Source organism: Pieris rapae, chromosome 10, assembly GCF_905147795.1.
Source record: "Pieris rapae chromosome 10, ilPieRapa1.1, whole genome shotgun sequence".
Taxonomy (NCBI): Eukaryota; Metazoa; Arthropoda; class Insecta; order Lepidoptera; family Pieridae; genus Pieris; species Pieris rapae.
This window is the reverse complement of record NC_059518.1, coordinates 1,801,943-1,820,450: the sequence shown is the minus strand read 5'-3', so window position 1 is coordinate 1,820,450 and position 18,508 is coordinate 1,801,943. Positions and strand designations below refer to the sequence as shown.

At 33.8% G+C, this 18,508-nt stretch overlaps 1 protein-coding gene across 4 annotated transcripts in view; it reads left to right on the top strand.

The window, feature by feature from the left end:
* LOC110999062 overlaps positions 1-18,508 on the top strand; it is a 140,091-nt gene that overhangs the window by 118,442 nt on the left and 3,141 nt on the right. Inside the window, exons 13-19 of one of the 4 annotated variants that reach the window (XM_045629727.1) lie at positions 7,274-7,389; positions 11,539-11,706; positions 12,372-12,542; positions 14,375-14,503; positions 15,311-15,379; positions 16,456-16,598; positions 18,069-18,299. In XM_045629727.1, the coding sequence (XP_045485683.1) occupies positions 7,274-7,389; positions 11,539-11,706; positions 12,372-12,542; positions 14,375-14,503; positions 15,311-15,379; positions 16,456-16,598; positions 18,069-18,299 (1,027 nt within the window). Of the gene's footprint in view, positions 1-7,273; positions 7,390-11,538; positions 11,707-12,371; positions 12,543-13,845; positions 13,918-14,374; positions 14,504-15,310; positions 15,380-16,455; positions 16,599-18,068; positions 18,300-18,508 lie in introns of all 4 variants that reach the window. The other 3 variants (XM_045629729.1, XM_045629728.1, XM_045629730.1) reach the window with 3 other exon arrangements.

The following is an 18,508-nucleotide window of genomic DNA, read 5'->3' as shown; positions in this document are numbered from 1 at the left end:
AACAGTTTTTACAATAACTATTAATAAACGAATGTTGTTGTTTTAATGTAAAAATATATATCGACGTTAATACGTAACATATATGTAGTACGTTCATACTTTTTAAAAATCTAAACATACTACGATGGAAGGAGAATTAGCAATTCAAAAAGCCGGGTTGTATTGCAATAACTTCCATTCCAAAAAAGTTTTATAGAAAAGCGTAACACAATTATTATAAAAGTAAATGAAGACATACCAAAACTTTGGTTTGTAGTGTATATGGACACACTTTTTATTTATTTGGAAACAAAACAGATACAACTATACAATAAAAAAAGTTAAAAATAAAACATCAAATAAACGCATTGGATGTATCCACGAAAGTTTTCACTAATAAAAAAATGATACAGTGCAAAGCCAAACAAAACATGTCAACACAAAATTTATAAATCCGGACAACGACAAATAAACCTGTAGCTATAATAGAGAAGAGATACAAGAATTATGACATTAACAGTTGTTTTAAATTATTTTTAAATAAAACGGTAGAAGAGTGCGTAAAAAGGGTCGATGTTTTTGACAGAATCTAATATATAAGCTCAGTTTATATAAATCAAATCAAATCAAAAATCATTTATTCATATAGGCAAGATAATGTACACTTATGAGCGTCAAAAAAAGAAATATGTATACATTAAATGATTCTAATTTTACATTTACTGCCAGTTCTCAAATCAAGGGCGTAGAACGGAAGAGAAGAACTGGCAATAAACTCTCCGCTACTCTTTTTAATCGCCAAGTTTTTTCTTTTACACAACGTTTGTAAGGAACTGCAACCATTACCCCGTGTGCCATATGACATCTTGAGTAATAAAGAATAACACAATAAATTAAAAACAAAGATTTGTCCGTATCAGCAGGAGGCATGGTGAAATAGGAGCACGTACCTACTTACATACTCGTGAGAACAACACGCAAATACATAATGTTATATGCGTTTAAACAAATTAATTGCAGGAATCCAATCTTTAAGCATTATATTGCAAAATTAGAGATTTGCAATATAATGCTCAAAGGTCAAGTTTATTCTAGAAACAATGTTTATTCTGTATAAGGCCGTGAGTGTTTTACGTAAACAACAAACCCTGATTGAACTAGATTGATTGTTACGCGGCCTCCGAAACTGCACAAAGCCATCAATTATGGTCTACATGTTAGCCGCACTTTATTTGTGGTCTAATATCCTTTGATTTAATATAATTCAGAATCAAATTAAAGTGAAACCCACGTTAAACTATTTTTCATTCCAATTTTAAAATTATATCGACAAAATGGAGACGACTATGTCATTCAGCTCCTTTATCTAGCCCACACCGTGTGAAAATTATATGCTTCAATAAATATCAAATGTGAATTGAATGTATATTATATGGTAAGCATCCACATGATCGGATAATATTTTCGAATAGTTATATAAAATCTAACTGCTTTCTACTAAATTCTTTTGGACCTCGTAGAAATCTCTTACTTGATATACAATGGCTTTTTGAATTGATATTTTTTTCTTTCACTCGATATGTTTCGAATCTTTAAAAGTAATCCTTATTGATATGCTGCATATGTATTGATATATATCGATAGTAATAATAGTAGCCTTTATTTCCAAAACTTAATTACGAACATTGAAGTTTCATGAGGCCAAAAAATATTTGTCATTTGTTTTTATCCGTCGTTGGACATGAGCCTCCTCCATCCGGTTCCGCTCGTGTATGTTGTGGGTCAATATCGGTATTTACGTCAAAAAATATATATTAACGTGAAACAATAGTACATTTGTTTATTTATTATTTGATCGATTTATTACAGTGAAAACTCATAAAAAATGGGTTTTTAATAAATACGCTTCGTGTTAACCTGACATTAACTTATGTTTATGCAAGCATTATATGCCACTTATAAGTGCATTTAATACAAATTTGTCAACAAATATTAAATGTAGAATGTTTATTGTTTTTACATGAATATATCACTCATGATATGAAATAGCTTGCGTTTATCTCAATAAACGCAAGCTATTTCACAATTTATTTGACTTGGCATTACGAAGACACAAGTGAAAATTAATAAATAAATAAAATTGTCATTATGAATAATTTTTAATTAACGCAGTCGTTTGGATGAATAAAAAATAATGTATCTTGTAAGAATATAATATACTAGCAGACTCGGCCAAGCCTTGCTGTGGCTAAGGTTTTTGTTATATTACATAGTAGTAAATTAATCATGGGAAACCGTAGGAGAACTTATGTGAAACGTTGGTACCATGACACGGACCTAAAAGAATATAATATATTAACTATGGTGGAGCATGCCCTGCCACAACGTTCCTGTGACGTGTAAAATATTAACACAAGGAATGCAATAGAGATTTCAGTTTCAGTTTACGTCTCTCATCTTATTTTATCACTTCTATGAAAATCTATAAATAGAGCAATGAATAAAATACTTGCAAAATCCTCTGAATTTAAAAAAAATACCTGTTTTTTGAGTGTATTTTTCATTTTGTATAGTCAAATATAGGGCTATACAAACTTCTACAAGTGCTACGTTATGGCGTGATAAATTCAATTTACACAAAATACATAATCGGTAGGCTTAATAATAACCCCAAGAGGAATTAGCGTTCTTGTCTACATTTCGTAGATGATGCTACGAAAATGCTACGCACCTCTTGTATATAATATTATAACCCATATTATCTTACTGAACTGGGGCATTAAACTGGTGTTTTAGAGAGGAAAGAAGCTGTCAGTCTATAATTCGATTTTAAAGCAGGTCACTTGCCGAGCCTCTTCGTTCGTGACATAAAAATACACGATAATATAAGAATTTGCTTAGGAGCGTAATGAGATTATTACTGTTACACATTTTGTCGGCTTCTAAAAGCTACGATAGTTCACTTTCTAATTAATTGCAGCAGTAACTAATAATGTAAAGTATTTATATAAACAAACCGTTATATATAATAAAAAATTGCTCTTATACTAATAACAGAGTTTGACGGACCAATGTGAAAATATTATGACGCCATATCTTGATTGAGATACGCCCAAAAAGTTTCTACTCGTGAACGGGTGCTTCTTGTGGTCGTACTTGAATGCATGTATGCGGCACATTCATACACAAAGAATAATAAAATATTTTGTTAGCATACATGACACATATAAAAAAAAATTGGCAGGTTACATTAGTTATTAGGCAACGGGCGGCCTTATCGCTAGCAAGCGATTTCTTCGTGGCAACTCTAATATGGAACAATAGATTTAGTTTGACACTCATTGGTAAACTCATAGGTTAACAAGTATATACAAAATTCAAGCGTACTCCCTCAAAAGCCGGAAACGCACCCACTAAAAATGAATGCCCTTTTTAGGCATCCCGCAGGCTCGTTTGCCCCGAAACGAAAAAAAAGACATGAAGAGAAAAAACCGCCGTCTCTTTAGCTCAGTAGTTCATACTACTAAACTAAACATAACACTGAAGTGTATAAGTGTTTTCCAGCCTAAATAAAATTAGATTTAAAAGTTGTAATAAATGAATAAGCAGCAAAATATACAATATAAATGATAACATTATTTGCATTGTTATGAATTATAGACCTTTACTAGTCTGAGCAAAACAACAAAGGATTTCTCCAATACATATTTACAATTGTTCACTACTAAGTTTCACTCGGTACTTGACGGACAAGTAGCTTTGTAAAAAGGAATTTTACAATTTCCAGACTGACCTCAATACATTAAGATTTGTTATGAATAATTAATCAACTACAATAATGCTGTTATCTAACGCGCTTTACATTTTAAATCTGTATTCACGGCTATTCATTTGAATTTATAAATGTTTTCAACAGCATCTTACTAAAAATAATTGTAACGAGTGTTGACAATCATTCTTTGTAGACAAAGTTAACGAAGCGCAAGAAAGCTTTAATTACCGATATAATACGTTTTGTTTTAAGTCCGACGAAAACACAAAACCAGGATAATGGAACATGGTTTTTTATAATGACCAGGCTTTGTCGTACTGGCCATTTTGAGCGCCCGCCTCTTTGGTTAAGAATTCCAAATTCAAATTTTTACAATTATTTACTTGTGCTTTTGTTTTTGGATAAGGGCCTTCCATCCCCTATTTCCCTATACACGGCTTCGTCGTCTAACAGCCAGAAGGCTGGTCACCTACTTGCCTATTCGTTTGACAAAAGATCGTAAAATAGATACAGAATTCTAAGACTTACATAGGTTGTAGCGCCACTAATTATTTGCGATGACTGCCTTTTTGGGCGTCCCGCATGCTCGTTTGCCCCACTATTATGAAAAAGAAAAATCCGAATCTGTTTCATGACATTTATAAATCTAATAGGCAAATAGGTGAACAGCCTCCAGTGCCTGACAAACGTCGTCGACTTTTGGGGTCTTAGACATGATCCTCCTCCAGACATTTCCTCACGATGTTTTCCTTTTCCGTTCGAGCAAATGTTAAATGCACACATAGAAAAAAAGTCCATTGGCGCATAGCCGGGGATCGAACCTACGGCCTCAGGTTTGAAAATCGCACGTTGTAGCCAACACAGCTCACTTAATATTTGTAAAAGGGAGACAAAATATCCACGCACACACATAACGGCGATTTTCAATTTTTAAGTCAAAAATGTTTTTTCTCAATGTTTTCTTTTACCCTGTGATTATATAATCATTGTGTTTACAATGTACACATTTATTAGTTCATGTCACTCACATAGAAAGAGGATTCGTTGCCGGTAGGTTCAAAATACTTAACTGCACTTCTACGAGCTGAACTAAATAATAACATGTATTTGATTAAGGAAGCCACATATTTCTCTAAAATTGTAAAAAGTGTTACACTCTTTCGCTAACTGTAACACTCTTTATAAACACCTCGTTAATTGTAAATAAAATTAACTGGATCAATATCAATAATTCTTTATTATTTGCAATGTTGTCGTTGAGTTATTTCAAAATAATTAAGAATTAATGAATAGAAAATTAAAACAAACTTAAAAACTTTGGTCCCCGCGGCAGTGTATCTTTAATGCTGGGAGCATTTCCTCGCTGAATTATACTTATTCGTTGAGCGAGGAAAGAACTGTTACTATACCAGGCGCCAATATAAATCTTTAATTAGCGCCGGTGCACTTGAACCCCAAGCGCAAGAACTCTCTAGCAAACAAATTTAAACCAAGTTTGTTGTTACTCATTTTAAAATGCCAGTAAAATGTTTATAATATTTTATTAAGTTGTTGTCATAACACACATACAGCTTTATATTAAATATAAAACTTAGTAGCCTGTGTCGTTCAATTAATTAAATACATTTTTATAAATCATTTGTTATGGACGCTTAAAATTTTGTTGTAATAGTTGAGTACGACATAGGTAAAAAATCATGTCATGTTCATTTTGATGTTTTTTTCTTCTTGCATCAAGAAAAAATCAAATGTACCATGCGGTGTCTACGGTTATGGCGATGAGGTAACTTTGTCCCCTAGGTTACCCTGTAATTTGATTTCCTATATATAGGAAAATTAGGTGAAAATCTCTAGGAAAATATTTTCAATTCAAGACGTTTTATGGAACGCATTCGGTTTGCAAAGAATCAAATTACTTACAAATCACACTAGACCGGGGTAGAAGCTTTTAAAAATAATAAAAAGGTGAAAACAATAACAGTAGGATGAAAAATAAATGGAAAAGGAGGAGAATATTATAAAAAATAACTTACGGGCGATATGAGGTCTATTTTTTTTTACTTTTATTTATTAACTAATATTTTTTTGATTTTAGAAATTATCGACCCTGGTCTACAAAGCTCATATTTAGATTAACTTTCCTATAAAGTAATAATTTGACTGTTACAAATTTTACTTACCAGTATGGCGACTTTACGGCAAAGATTTAATGAATATATTCCTAGAGGTTTTTAGTACCTATAGTACAGCTATATCTATTGCTAAGTGGATTCTAAGCCTACTTTTCTAACGCTTTAGCCACACGCATGATTTAGCACACTCCCATTCTTACCCAAACTTAATACATATAGTATTTATATATTTACACTTGTATGTGCTCTAGTAGCGGTTAAGTCTTCAACGTATCTGCTGTTTTATCTATTTATATCAAAAAAAAGATACTTTATAGAATAAAGGAGTGAAAAATAGAGGACTCATAGTTACCATTGGTAGAATGAAACCCAATAAATTGGAGATTTAACTGTAACTTAACATAGAACTTGCTGTAGGCTTGGTAGGAATTCGTAATTACGAAAATTTTCCAACTTCAAATAATTACACTTGACCTTGCTGTCGATCGATAACGTGTTGAACGTTGACACACTGAAAATCATAAAATGATCAACTATTAATATAACATAATTCTTTATTTCAAAAACGTTGGACAGACCGTATCAGTTGAAAGAAGTTGTCACGTTTACTCATTTGGAAAGTATCGCGAGTGTGATAAGGACAGCAATTTATATTTATGACTAGGGTTAGGCTTTATCGGTTAAGCTTGCCTATAAGTTTATGTTTAAAGAACTGTATTTCTCATTACAAAAAAGAAAATATTTACATGAGAAACTTAATACTAATATTTATATATGAGCGAGATACACGTCGTCATTAGCCGTTTCAATTTTAGTCAACTGTGTTTACTCTAAGTTGTAGTCGTCCCTCCTTTTAAAAACAAAAAGGATTTGGTGTTGATATGTTCAAAATAATAAGATAGTATTATTGAACTATATAATTTTATTGCTAATTCATTAATATTGAATGTTTTGTCCTTGTCACTGTTGTGTCACTTTGCAAGTAAATAATCGTGATAAAACATTCTTAAGGACTTGGGGATTGTAGATAATATCTTTGGAAGTAAAGTAGAACAATAATCGGGTGAATATTTTCGTTCATTAAAGATGATTAATTAACTGGCAAATTATTTTTGTTATACGGAAGGATTATAAGCGAGTTTTAGACCCGACTTCTGCTTATCGTCACTTAAACACTACAAAGTCTTTTAGCAGATGATGAAATTATTTAAGTTTAAAATAAAACTTTATTTCTGAACAAAGAGTCGGCTATTACTAGACAATGTGCATCTGCCAAAAGATTCTTAACTAAAATACCCAATCACTAAAAATGCTCAAACAAATGACGTCTTGAATTGATTATGTTTAAGATTATTGAAATTGGAGGAATGTAACTTTAAAATGATTGTAGGAGGAATGGCGCGTCTCGCGACGCGATGCGAGGCGTTGACTCGGAGGCCCATAATTTCCAAGAATACACTTACAAGAAGATCACACCATGTGATGTTTGCTCTCAAGTACTGCGAGGTAAGAATATTAATAAATAATACATTATGCATGATATATATATGTTGTCAAATCTCGGATGACTGGAGGAAGTTTTTTATACAAAAACTTTACCTTGGTTTTTATTCGGGAGTAGGGAACAATCTATATGGGGTAGTGCAGCAAAATATTCCATACCGCTATTAAAAAGGTAAGCAGTGGAGCACTTACATAATATATTCAAGGTATAGCTGTTTTTGCCGCGTTTGTCTGTACAATTGTCCTAGATTTTCCTGTGATTTTTGAGCACAGTATTATACAAAACATCCAGTTCACAGCCTCCAAGCGGTGGTATGATATGTATGGATTGAAGAGAAAAATATATTTTCTGTATTTTCACTCGTATACAAAGTGTAAGCAGAAGTGAAGGCGGCGAACTAACTATTTTAGTCTAGAATAATACAGTTTGCTACACCGAATGTACAATGACATGTTAGAGGAGAAATAGTCGGCAAAATTTTGTTGCAGACTGCTATTAAAACATTTAAAAACCGATATGCATCTTTTTTGCCCCAAATTTGCCACCCCAAAAATGCCGTGCTAGGCTCCATCCCATCAGCCTGCTGGTAAATCCACCACTGAAGGTAGGCTTATCAAAAAATAATATTAGGATGATATGAAGCCGGCGGGGACAGCGAGTAATAAATAAAAACCCTGATAAACACGAGTAGATTACTTTTATATCCGTTCCGAAAATTGCTTTATATTGAAAACAATATATTTTTACTATTTCTTTATTATTTCTCATTATAGTCGCTTGGCAAAGATAAGTAAAAGAATAGACCTCCCGTTTCCTTATATTACGTAAGTCTCATTGTAATTTCGTATTTATAGATTCACGTGTAAAAGAATTCAATATCCATAGACTTGGCTATATCAGCAGGGTTTTAGGTTAAAATACCAAGGGACTACCTTTGTATTATCCATACATTTTATTTCAGAAGTCTGATAGGCGTTTAATAGGGTATTTAAGTTTTTTTTAATCCTAGGTACGTCGCCTACATATATATCTACGTATCGTATCATTTCTTTTGTAATTGATTTAAAGGCAATGCAAAGAAACTGATTGTAATAATAATAAATATAACTAAATAGTAAAGAATGTAATAGTAAATTATTGTTTATTTATTTATTTAAGTGTTACTACAGCTAGTCACTAAATAATATTCAAACATTACACACAAAAGCGAAAACGAATTTTTTTTTATTGAACAGGGGGCAAACGGGCAGGAGGCTCACCTGATGTTAAGTGATACTGCCGCCCATGGACACTCTCGATGCTAGGGGGATTGCAAGTGCGTTGCCGGCCTTTTAAGAATTTGTACGCTCTTTTCTTGAAGGACCCTAAGAATACACATTGAAACAAAAACATAAAGCACAGTTTTACAAAGCACTGTTCTAAAATTGATTGATTGGTAGATTATAATATATATTGAATATGAAGGAACAAACAAAGCCATTATTAGTAATAGATAAATAATAATAACAGATTGTGTTTGGAGCTTCAAATTAAAATGATTAACTTCATTGAGACGGAATGATCTTTCTTTCTCGGGTCACCTCACCAACAATGTGGAACGAGAAACTAAGCGAAATCCACTCTTCAATAAAATACTTTCAACCTTGAATATTTTAACGACGCCTTTATAAGTACTGATCGTCAATTGATGTGTTGATTTGGCGTCCCAGGTTTGATTACAATGCAATCCATATCTGACTAAAACTGACTGCATTAAATGCACTTTCTATAATAATGTGCGCAAACATTTATTTATATTTTCGGGAAACTATCAACCAACTTACAAGTAAATGTTAATCATTAGTAACAGAAATAAACATTCTATAACCATTATTTTATGTGTTAAATAAATATTTACAAACACTTGTACCACACTAGTATTCACATATACAAATAAAGAAATAAGTTTAAACCAATATAAAACAAATTACAGAAAAAGTTAATAAATGTCTTCTAGTCGAGCACTTTGTTCGAGACGACATAAAAAACCAGTTTAGTATGACTTAGGGCGAGATCTTAAGAGCCCACTTAGACTTAGCTCAAAAGCTTAGCTTACGAAAAACTTAGTGAACACTAAGCAGAAACTATGATTTAGTATTTATAGACATTTTAACATTTAGATTAAGCTAAGCACAAGCTAAGACAGAAAATACAAATTGAATTCATTTCATGGACTAACGGATCTTTGGCTCTGTACATCGAGAGCAAACAATGTATCATATCGAAAGAACGTTGTGGAACCTAGTCAGTTATTTGGTAGCCCCACGATAATCTTAATAAAAATTTAAAAACTACTCCTATATGCATTCGTCGCATTCCTAAACAAGACTGCTATAATTATATTTATACATTCCATGGTGGTTTTCTAATGTAACATATTATGATTGTATTAAATTATTTTGTAAAATAAATAAAAAAACATACTAACTATATTTATTCTATATGGTACATCAAATTTTCTATATTTATATGTGTTTTTATCTAAGTGTTCTGTTTCTTGTCTGGTATCGTACTTTTTTACTATTTTAATATAATAATCAATTAATAAGCGTAATATAATAATAATTATCTCATGTAAGTGAATGTTGTAATGTTCTTAATGAGAAATAATTAGGAGCCTACCTCCTGAGATACGGAAATTAGTATTATTTATTAATTACAGAAATAAAAACACTATTCTTACAGACTATGCCAATACGATAATGACGAGAAACATTGAAAACAATTTCTTAAACGACATATATAATATTAAACAAATAATACACACAATATCGCTACTGTCTGTACTCTACGAACATACAAATATGTCGATAGTGTCGGAGACAGCATTCAGTAGGTCTAACATCTTGGATAACGGGGATCTATGCAACAGACTGGTTCTTGCCCTTGGTATCACAAATAACCTAGGCCTTCGCCGTCGCAGATATCCCATAGGTAGTAAAAAACCCAGTTCTTGGAGTACACTTGGGTTTCACACTTCCCCTCAAGACTTTCAGAGTAATAAAAGCGTACAGCTGTGGCGCAATATATACTTTTATGTTTAATCTTTTTCTCATGTAATTGATATGTATGTTTTTAATGATAATAACTCTTATCTATAATCTTTAAATCCAGCCGTAAGTCAAACGACTAATTTACCCGAACGTCCTTTGTCTTAATGAAAAAAGATGTTACAGTATTTATGTTATAGGACAACATTTTTTAATTATCTACAATTGCTGGAAAGAGGGCCTCGGTTTTCAAAGGACAATAAACGAAAGCTTTATAATAATTAGATCTTATTACCTTGCTCCGGGCGTGGCGCTGAAAAATTCTAATAAAATGAAGCCTCTACGCTTTATGAAGAAAATATATATTTATTAGCACAAAACAGTTAATAATGACTATTTCAAAAGACAAGTCAAAGGATAGAATTGAATATTTAGAGTTATCTCAATTTAGGATCTTATAATTTCTACCAAAAATACAATTTATCAAACAGAACATAATAATAAATAGAGGAGATTATATACATTAAGCCCAAATTGTGATTTTCTGTTTCAAGCCCTCTGCTTATATAAAGAAAAGTTATGTGGGTGACTTTCTTTATATAAGCTTGTTAAAAACATAGGACTTCAAATCCGGGACTTATTTCAGGCAATCGTCGCTTATATAATAGCAATATATATAGTATATCTTTGTATCACAAATCTAGGAAATTTAATTTACTAATAAAGCATTTTTATCTGTAAAGTCGGTTTATGGGTGTTTTTTTTATTTTGAATGAAGAATGAAATTAAATATTTTTTTTAAATTATCACTATTTTGTATGGGATGCAAAGGAGTGAAATTAAATCTACAATTTAATTAATAAATTTTCTATTACTAAAAATAACTTAAAATTATGCAAGTTATTAAACTACACACTACTTTTTTTATTATATTCTTTTACAATTATTAAATAGAAAATAATTGTAAAAGAAATATTGATTAACAAATCTGTTAAAATTGATACAAAGCTTATAAAGTACTGCTTTAGTTTGATAATTATTATTAATGTTACACAAAATATTTGCTTTTGGAAAAAAATACTTCAAAGTATCATATTAAAGTAATAATTTTTCCAATGGCAGGTCACACTCGACAGGGTCTGAGGTGCAGAGTATGCAAAATGAACGTACACACAGACTGCATGCCGCAAGTCGGCAAATGTCAAACGAAATCACGACTCTTGCGCCGACAGAAGAGCACCTCCGAAATTGAAGCTCACAGGGTCCAAGATCCTGGCTACGAAGAAGAAAGTAAGTACTACAAAGTTTTGGCATATTTTTTTTACATAGTATTGGTGATTAGGGTTACTCGTTGAATAGAAATTAAAGTTACCTTTAGAAGTAATAGACGAAAAATTGGTTTTTTTATACAATAAATAGAATAGTATATTTTCATATAATTAGTATTATAATAATTTGTATTCTGAGTACGAAACTTCACAAACACAACTTAATTAGAATTAAATCAGGACTGAAATAATATTTTGTATTCTAAGAGTTTTTATTTCAGGAGGATTATCTCAGTTAGGATTTTTATCAAGTTTATTTAACCATTACGAGCAAAGCACACATAACACTAGCTTGCCACACACTCGCGACACGCAATACATTTATAAAATTGGATTTACATTCAGGGTGCACGCCCGGACAAAGGCTCGCCAAGATGTTTTTCAAAAGAACTGTCGAGTTTGATGATCGTTATGACGGCTACTATGAGGGTATGAGTTAGGAGTGCCGAGTGACCCCTATTTGTCCCGTGGCCTAATAGATTTGCGGATCCTATCATTACTAACATGCATATCGGTCGGGTGCCGGTGAGATTATAGTTGTATATTAAAAACCCAGCACCCGGCGATTGTTATACATCAGACACATATGGATATAAAGGGGCGTTACTAACATTTCGCTCGGTTCAGAGGAGGAAGTGGATCTGACGTATCAAGTGCTGAAGCGCGCCAACGAAATAGCGAAGCCGGGAGGGCCGGTAGTGCGCGTGTCGGCACCCGAGGAACCTCCGCCATCGCGGTCCCCGGCCCGGCCGAGCACCGGCCTGGCGGTGGCGCCGCAACAGATATCCTCCAGCTCAGGTCTGGCGCCGCACCCGGGCTCGTTCGCTTCTCAGCTCCGCGTAGGCCGCCGACTGTCGCCCGGCGTCACCCGGCAACAGTCGACAGGCAGCTTCATTATGACCACTCGTTTTCAGTAGTGTCGATTGTTTGCACGCCTTTACGTGTCGGGCGCAGGGCGGGCGGGGTGCGGTCGGTGCTCAATAGTGCTTGTCGGTAGGCGCGGCGTCCAAGAGCGACGGCGGCGTGCGGCGGCGACTCTTCGCCGGCGTCAAGAGTATGTCCATGTGGGGGTCCAAGTCGCGTCGTGGCTCTCCACAGCATCGGTCCATTTCTCTGCCGGAAAGTACGCGCCCTCGGTTGCCGTAGCGCATCGCTGTTTCACCGCCTTTGAGCTTTATCCGTCCCGTCTTCTCGTTCACGGCGCCTCTGTTTCTTTATATTCTTTGCTGTATTTTGGGTTCTTTTGGTTACATTTGCAATGACTGTGTTTAGGCTAGATTTAGGTTACTAGTAACTGTTCTACAGACACTAATAGATGCTTGCTTCCGTGCTCCCAATGTGTTGAACATTATGACAACTGTGTCTCACTATTATCTTATGATTTGATTTATGTTATTTTCGAATTTATTTACTTATATTTATTTAGTTTTATTGGCACCTCCTTTCAGAAATAGAAGAAACGACAACGCGACCATTCGGACAACCGTTGTGTATCACAAATGAGAATGGTGATCCACCGCCTTCGATTTTAAAGCCCACGGCCAGTGTTCGTAAGAAAAAATGAAGCATTCGTTTGATAATCAGAAATATTTTCGGCCGTAGACGAATACTGATTGCGGCAATGATCGCCGCGGCTTCTGGGCTCATCTGCTCTAGTCATGACTTGGATACCTTTATAATAGCACCCGAAACGCCCCGCGTTCTGTGATATGTAAATTATTTTTGTTACAATAAAAAAATAAATAAAGCTGCTTTATTTTTCTGGTATACCACTGATTGCATTTCGATAAGTGCCATTTCCCTTCGGCCGCCAAGTAAGTGGTGCATGGCTTGGAGAGTCCTTAATTCGCATGTCTTTTGAAAATATATATTAACGTCAAATCGGCTCTGAAAAGCACGTCATTCTGCTGTCTCAAATTTCTACTGTCTCAAATTACACCAACTTCTGTGCAAACACTTTCAGCGAAAGCAAACTGACAACACGAGTTTATGTTTTATTTTTCTTTGGCTCTAACACTTTGGTTATAAATTTCGCAGGGTTCATATCGGATTTAGTTAAAGATAGTAATATAGACACTAGCCTGTTATTTTGTCCCTACAGGTTCGATGAGGAACTCGAAGAGTGCCCAAATGTTAAGGCAGGCTGACCGCGCCAGTCCCAGTCCTATACCTGGTACTTGACTAAATGAACCCCAGTAGAAAACTTTAAATTTATTTTATTACGAAAACGTTCTCGCCCAACTGAAAACACTACTGTTGGCGAGATACATAGGACCAATATATAGTTTTGTATTCACAAATGTTATATTTAGAATCACTGTTATGCGTAGATATCGTAGGGGTAAGGTAGGTACTCTTCCCTTCTCTCTTTCTATCTCTACCGTATGCTAGACTTCTGTTTAAAATTAATGTTTGATTGCATTGCTTTTGCTTACGCAATTTATTGTTGTAATTCGTTGTTATTAGTTATACTAACTTTTTGAATATTATCTCCAATTGTGCCTCCACATTAAAATACGCAATACCCATTCATACATTTTGTTACTTAATATTAATTTGAAATCATTGACATTTCAGCTACATTTAATATTAATTCATTATTGCTTACTCATGTTGGAGGACTGTTGTAGCACCACATTCGCCTCGCCGCCAAAAGTTGAATCTTAGGATGAAGAGCCTTTCTTTGGATTCCCCGGAGTGTGGAGAACTGAGGAGGAGACCAGCTAGGGACCAACCTTCGCAGAGCAGCAAAGTTCTATGTACGATACCTTCATATGTATGAACGGTCCAAAAAACTCGAATTTTTTCACTTACAAGTGGAATGTGCATACAATTTATTATTATCTAATTACGAGCTAAAACGAATTTTAAGCCTTTTTGACTTCATAACACTTTGACCTTTTAATCACATACTTTTACGAAACAAACTTGCCTGCAATACACTATATCTGTTTTTAGACACGGAATGTTCCTTGTATTTGAGAAATGGTACTAATAATTCACTGGCTATTAGTATTTATTGCAACATACCGCTGGCATCGTTTCAGTCCTCTAAACCTACTTAATATAAAGGCTATATACACATCGGAACTCACAGAGTTAGGGTGAGGCAAGGGGACAACAACCTAACAAATCACCTCAATCCAATTATAATTTTTACTCGACTTTCCTCTGTAATCTCTGTAATCCGTTCAATATATCCATAACATGTACAATTGTTTAGTACAATTTAGTAGTACAAATGGTGGATTGTATTTTTTTTTATTATCAACCACACACACTGAAAATTACTTATGAACTCCTAAAATTCAGTAATTCAATATTTCGGCCAGTTTAATTTGATAGTATCAACAGTCAGTTAACGGAACTACTTATTAACGATATGATTAACGAGTTTTTTGGATACAAAATTAAATGTCGTAGCACAATGGATGTGATCCTTTCTCTCATAGTTGTGTGGAGTTGTCTTCCCTTGGTGTGCTTTCGACGTTGATCTTCAATTGTTTTAAGTATTCGGAACTGGTTGTAAGTGGTCTGCATGTTTTTAATTTTCTTTTTCTTTCTAGCTAACAGGACATATTGCATGCGATACGGCTCGCTGAGAGTTAATAACGCTGTATATAATTCGCAATCATGTACGTTTAATTTGCTGTTTATTAGCGCTACCAGTGAAGCGTAATTTATAATTAACTTCACTTTAATTGTATGTCAAGATAAATAATATTTCTCGAAGGAATCTTCAAGAATTTTTCAAAAATTATCCAATATAAAAGACAACAACAACTATCTAAAGTCAAAAAATCAAGAGTACAAATAAAAAAACACTAGTAAACTGAACTAAACTTTTTGTCATGTTAGTGTCCATGCACTCAGCATCAGGTGAACCTTTTGCCCATTTGCCCTCTGTGACAAAAAAAACCAAGCCTGGATGTAGTTCCTAGTTCATTTTTCATGATGATTATAAAGAAAAAGATTAATAATAATTCTCGATTTATTTTAATTTTAAAGTTGTTTATTTTCATAATATTATAAACTGCGCTTCATTAGCTTATATAACAGATATCATAACAATGAATCTGGTAAAAGTGGCGTAATTTTCCCATAATATTGAAATTTTATTGGGCCCTTTATCGATTTATTATTATGACTTTGTTTGCTTTTGATAAGTCGTAACAAGTGTTATGACTGATTACAGGCACTGTTTATTTGAGCTTTCGTAGGATTTGGAAATTTTACCTATAAGTAAACTTAGTTTAGTCTACATTAATTACTACACATTGTCGTAATATCAATTATGTATGGTATGCAGATAAAAATCGTTTCATTATAATCAAATCAAATATTACAGTAAAAGGTGTTAATTTTCTAAAATTCTTTACCCATTTCTAAACGATCTTTTTACAAGTAATATCAATTAATGTTTCAATTAAATAAACTTGTTGAATTTTTCTGAATCGATTACCTTGAATCGTCTGGCTTTCAGAGTTAATCTATGACTTGCGCAGAATCTACAATTATACTGAATTCTGGTTACCAATTCATGACCTAAAACTATCTTAAATCATTGATTTGAGTAATTGAGCGCTTGTCTTCATTTATATATATTAGATACATATATTATCTTTGGTATTCTACCTCCCAACAAAAAAACAACCAGGGCAGCAAAGTATTGTAGGATGCAGGAAATATAACTATGTTAATATAATGGTAGCTCCATCATCACCGGTGCATAGCCGCCGTCTTCTGAACACACGGGTGGGTCGTATGAGCAGCGTGGAGTTACCAGACGAGCCTGACAAGAGCCTTTCTTCAAACAGCGCCAGCCCTTGTCCATCACCAGTGAAACAGCCCACGGTATGTTATGCGATCCTGTTACCTATTTATACATTGATTTCAATTGTATATTAAGTCTTATTAATTATCAAAGTTTATTTTCCTTATTAATTTTCCTAAGAAGAAGCAGGCGAGTTATTTGTTTAGAGGGTTATTTATTTTTTTAAATATCAAAACCAAAGTTGTGCCGCTAGGTGAATGCGAAAACGTGATGAAACTCCATTTAATAAATTGATTTTAAATTTAAGTAAATATCTTTTCTCTTCAAAGGACCCCTAAAAGCCTATCGACCACGTGATCAGTCAGATCTGTGGCCAAGAAGCTGCTGCAGGGGAGTGTCAAGACTTCTCTATCCTAAAAAGGGACCTATCACTAAAACTAAGTCTAGCTTGGCATCTGCTGCCGGGTCTGGGCGACGACTACTCCGGAAATATCTTCATAATGTTTTAATTCCTTATTTTCCAAATACAATACAAAACTTAGATCTAATACAGATCTTTAGCTAAAAACGCAATGATCGTTCAAAATAAAAATAGGTAAAAAAACTTTTTAAGTTAAACGGTTTTATGTTAAACATACATTGCAATGTTTAAGATAAATGTACTAAAAACAAAAAAATAATAAAATAGATACAGTCGTGGGAATTATAAACATATGCATAGACTCGACTAAAATAAAACCGTGGGGAATTTCCATGAGCAAGAAAATAGTAACTAATTTCCTCTCCGTCTGCGGGCCAACTGCCTATTTTAACGACGAATTAAACGATTCTTCTATCGCACATTAAGTCGATAATTTGTAGACAATTGACGTGCCCCACGGTTTTATTTTAGTCTAGTCTATGCATATGTTTATAATTCCCACGACTGTATCTATTTTATTATTTTTTGGTTTTTAGTATATTTATCTTAAACATTGCAATGTATGTTTAACAGAAAACCGTTTAACTTAAAAAGTTTTTTTACCTATTTTTATTTTCTAGTTTTTAGTTTTTATTTCGCATTCTGTTTAATTCATTTAGTGCTTCATTATTGAAAGGTTTCTTGCCCGTTATTTATAGTATATTATATTTGGCTTGTTGAGCCCTTTCATTTGATACCCATATTAATGGGATTAATAAAACATAAATTATCCACCATTTTGTGGTGGCGGCCATCTTGAATTTATAATGATAATAAATAAACATAATGGTATTGTCACCAAAATCCAAAGTGTATACAAAATTTCAGATTAATCGGTTGACAGGAAGAGGGTGAAATTTGAATTACTAAATTTGACCCGAGAAAAAAGAATAAAACAAACGGGGTGAGCTAAATAAAAACGTTTAAAAATCACTTCGTAGAAAAGCTTATTTGTTTTCATATTCCTCTCCATCTTCTCTCTTCTTCAGTCATGTCTTAGCGTCATGGTCAGCAAGGAAACACCTGGAGCGGAAAAACTCTTGTATTTTAATAATGTACTAATTTCTAATAGACTTAATTTGTATTTCAGAAGCACCAGCGTCTCTTACCAACCAACTTGTACGTGATTCTCTACAACTTCAAGTCCCGTCACGCAGATGAGCTGGACCTGAAGGCTGGATATAAGGTCACAGTGATCGACACTTCTGATCCTGATTGGTGGAAGGGCAAATGTCTTGGTAAAGTCGGGTACTTTCCATCCAAATATTGCACTAAGCTGCAGGCTGGTGAACGACCCCTGCAAGTCACTCACAACTTACAGGTAAGAAATTCGACACGACCGAAGTTAATTATGTGTTATTCTTCTCCTATAATGATCGACGTGATGCTCCTGATTCCGCAATGGTAGATAACATCGCTATGGTCTCCAACTTGGTAAACCAGATACTTGCTTTTCTGATGGTCTCCAACTTGGTAAACCAGATTAAAGGATTTGACACTTGTTCAGTCCATGCTATTGGGTTGTGTCTC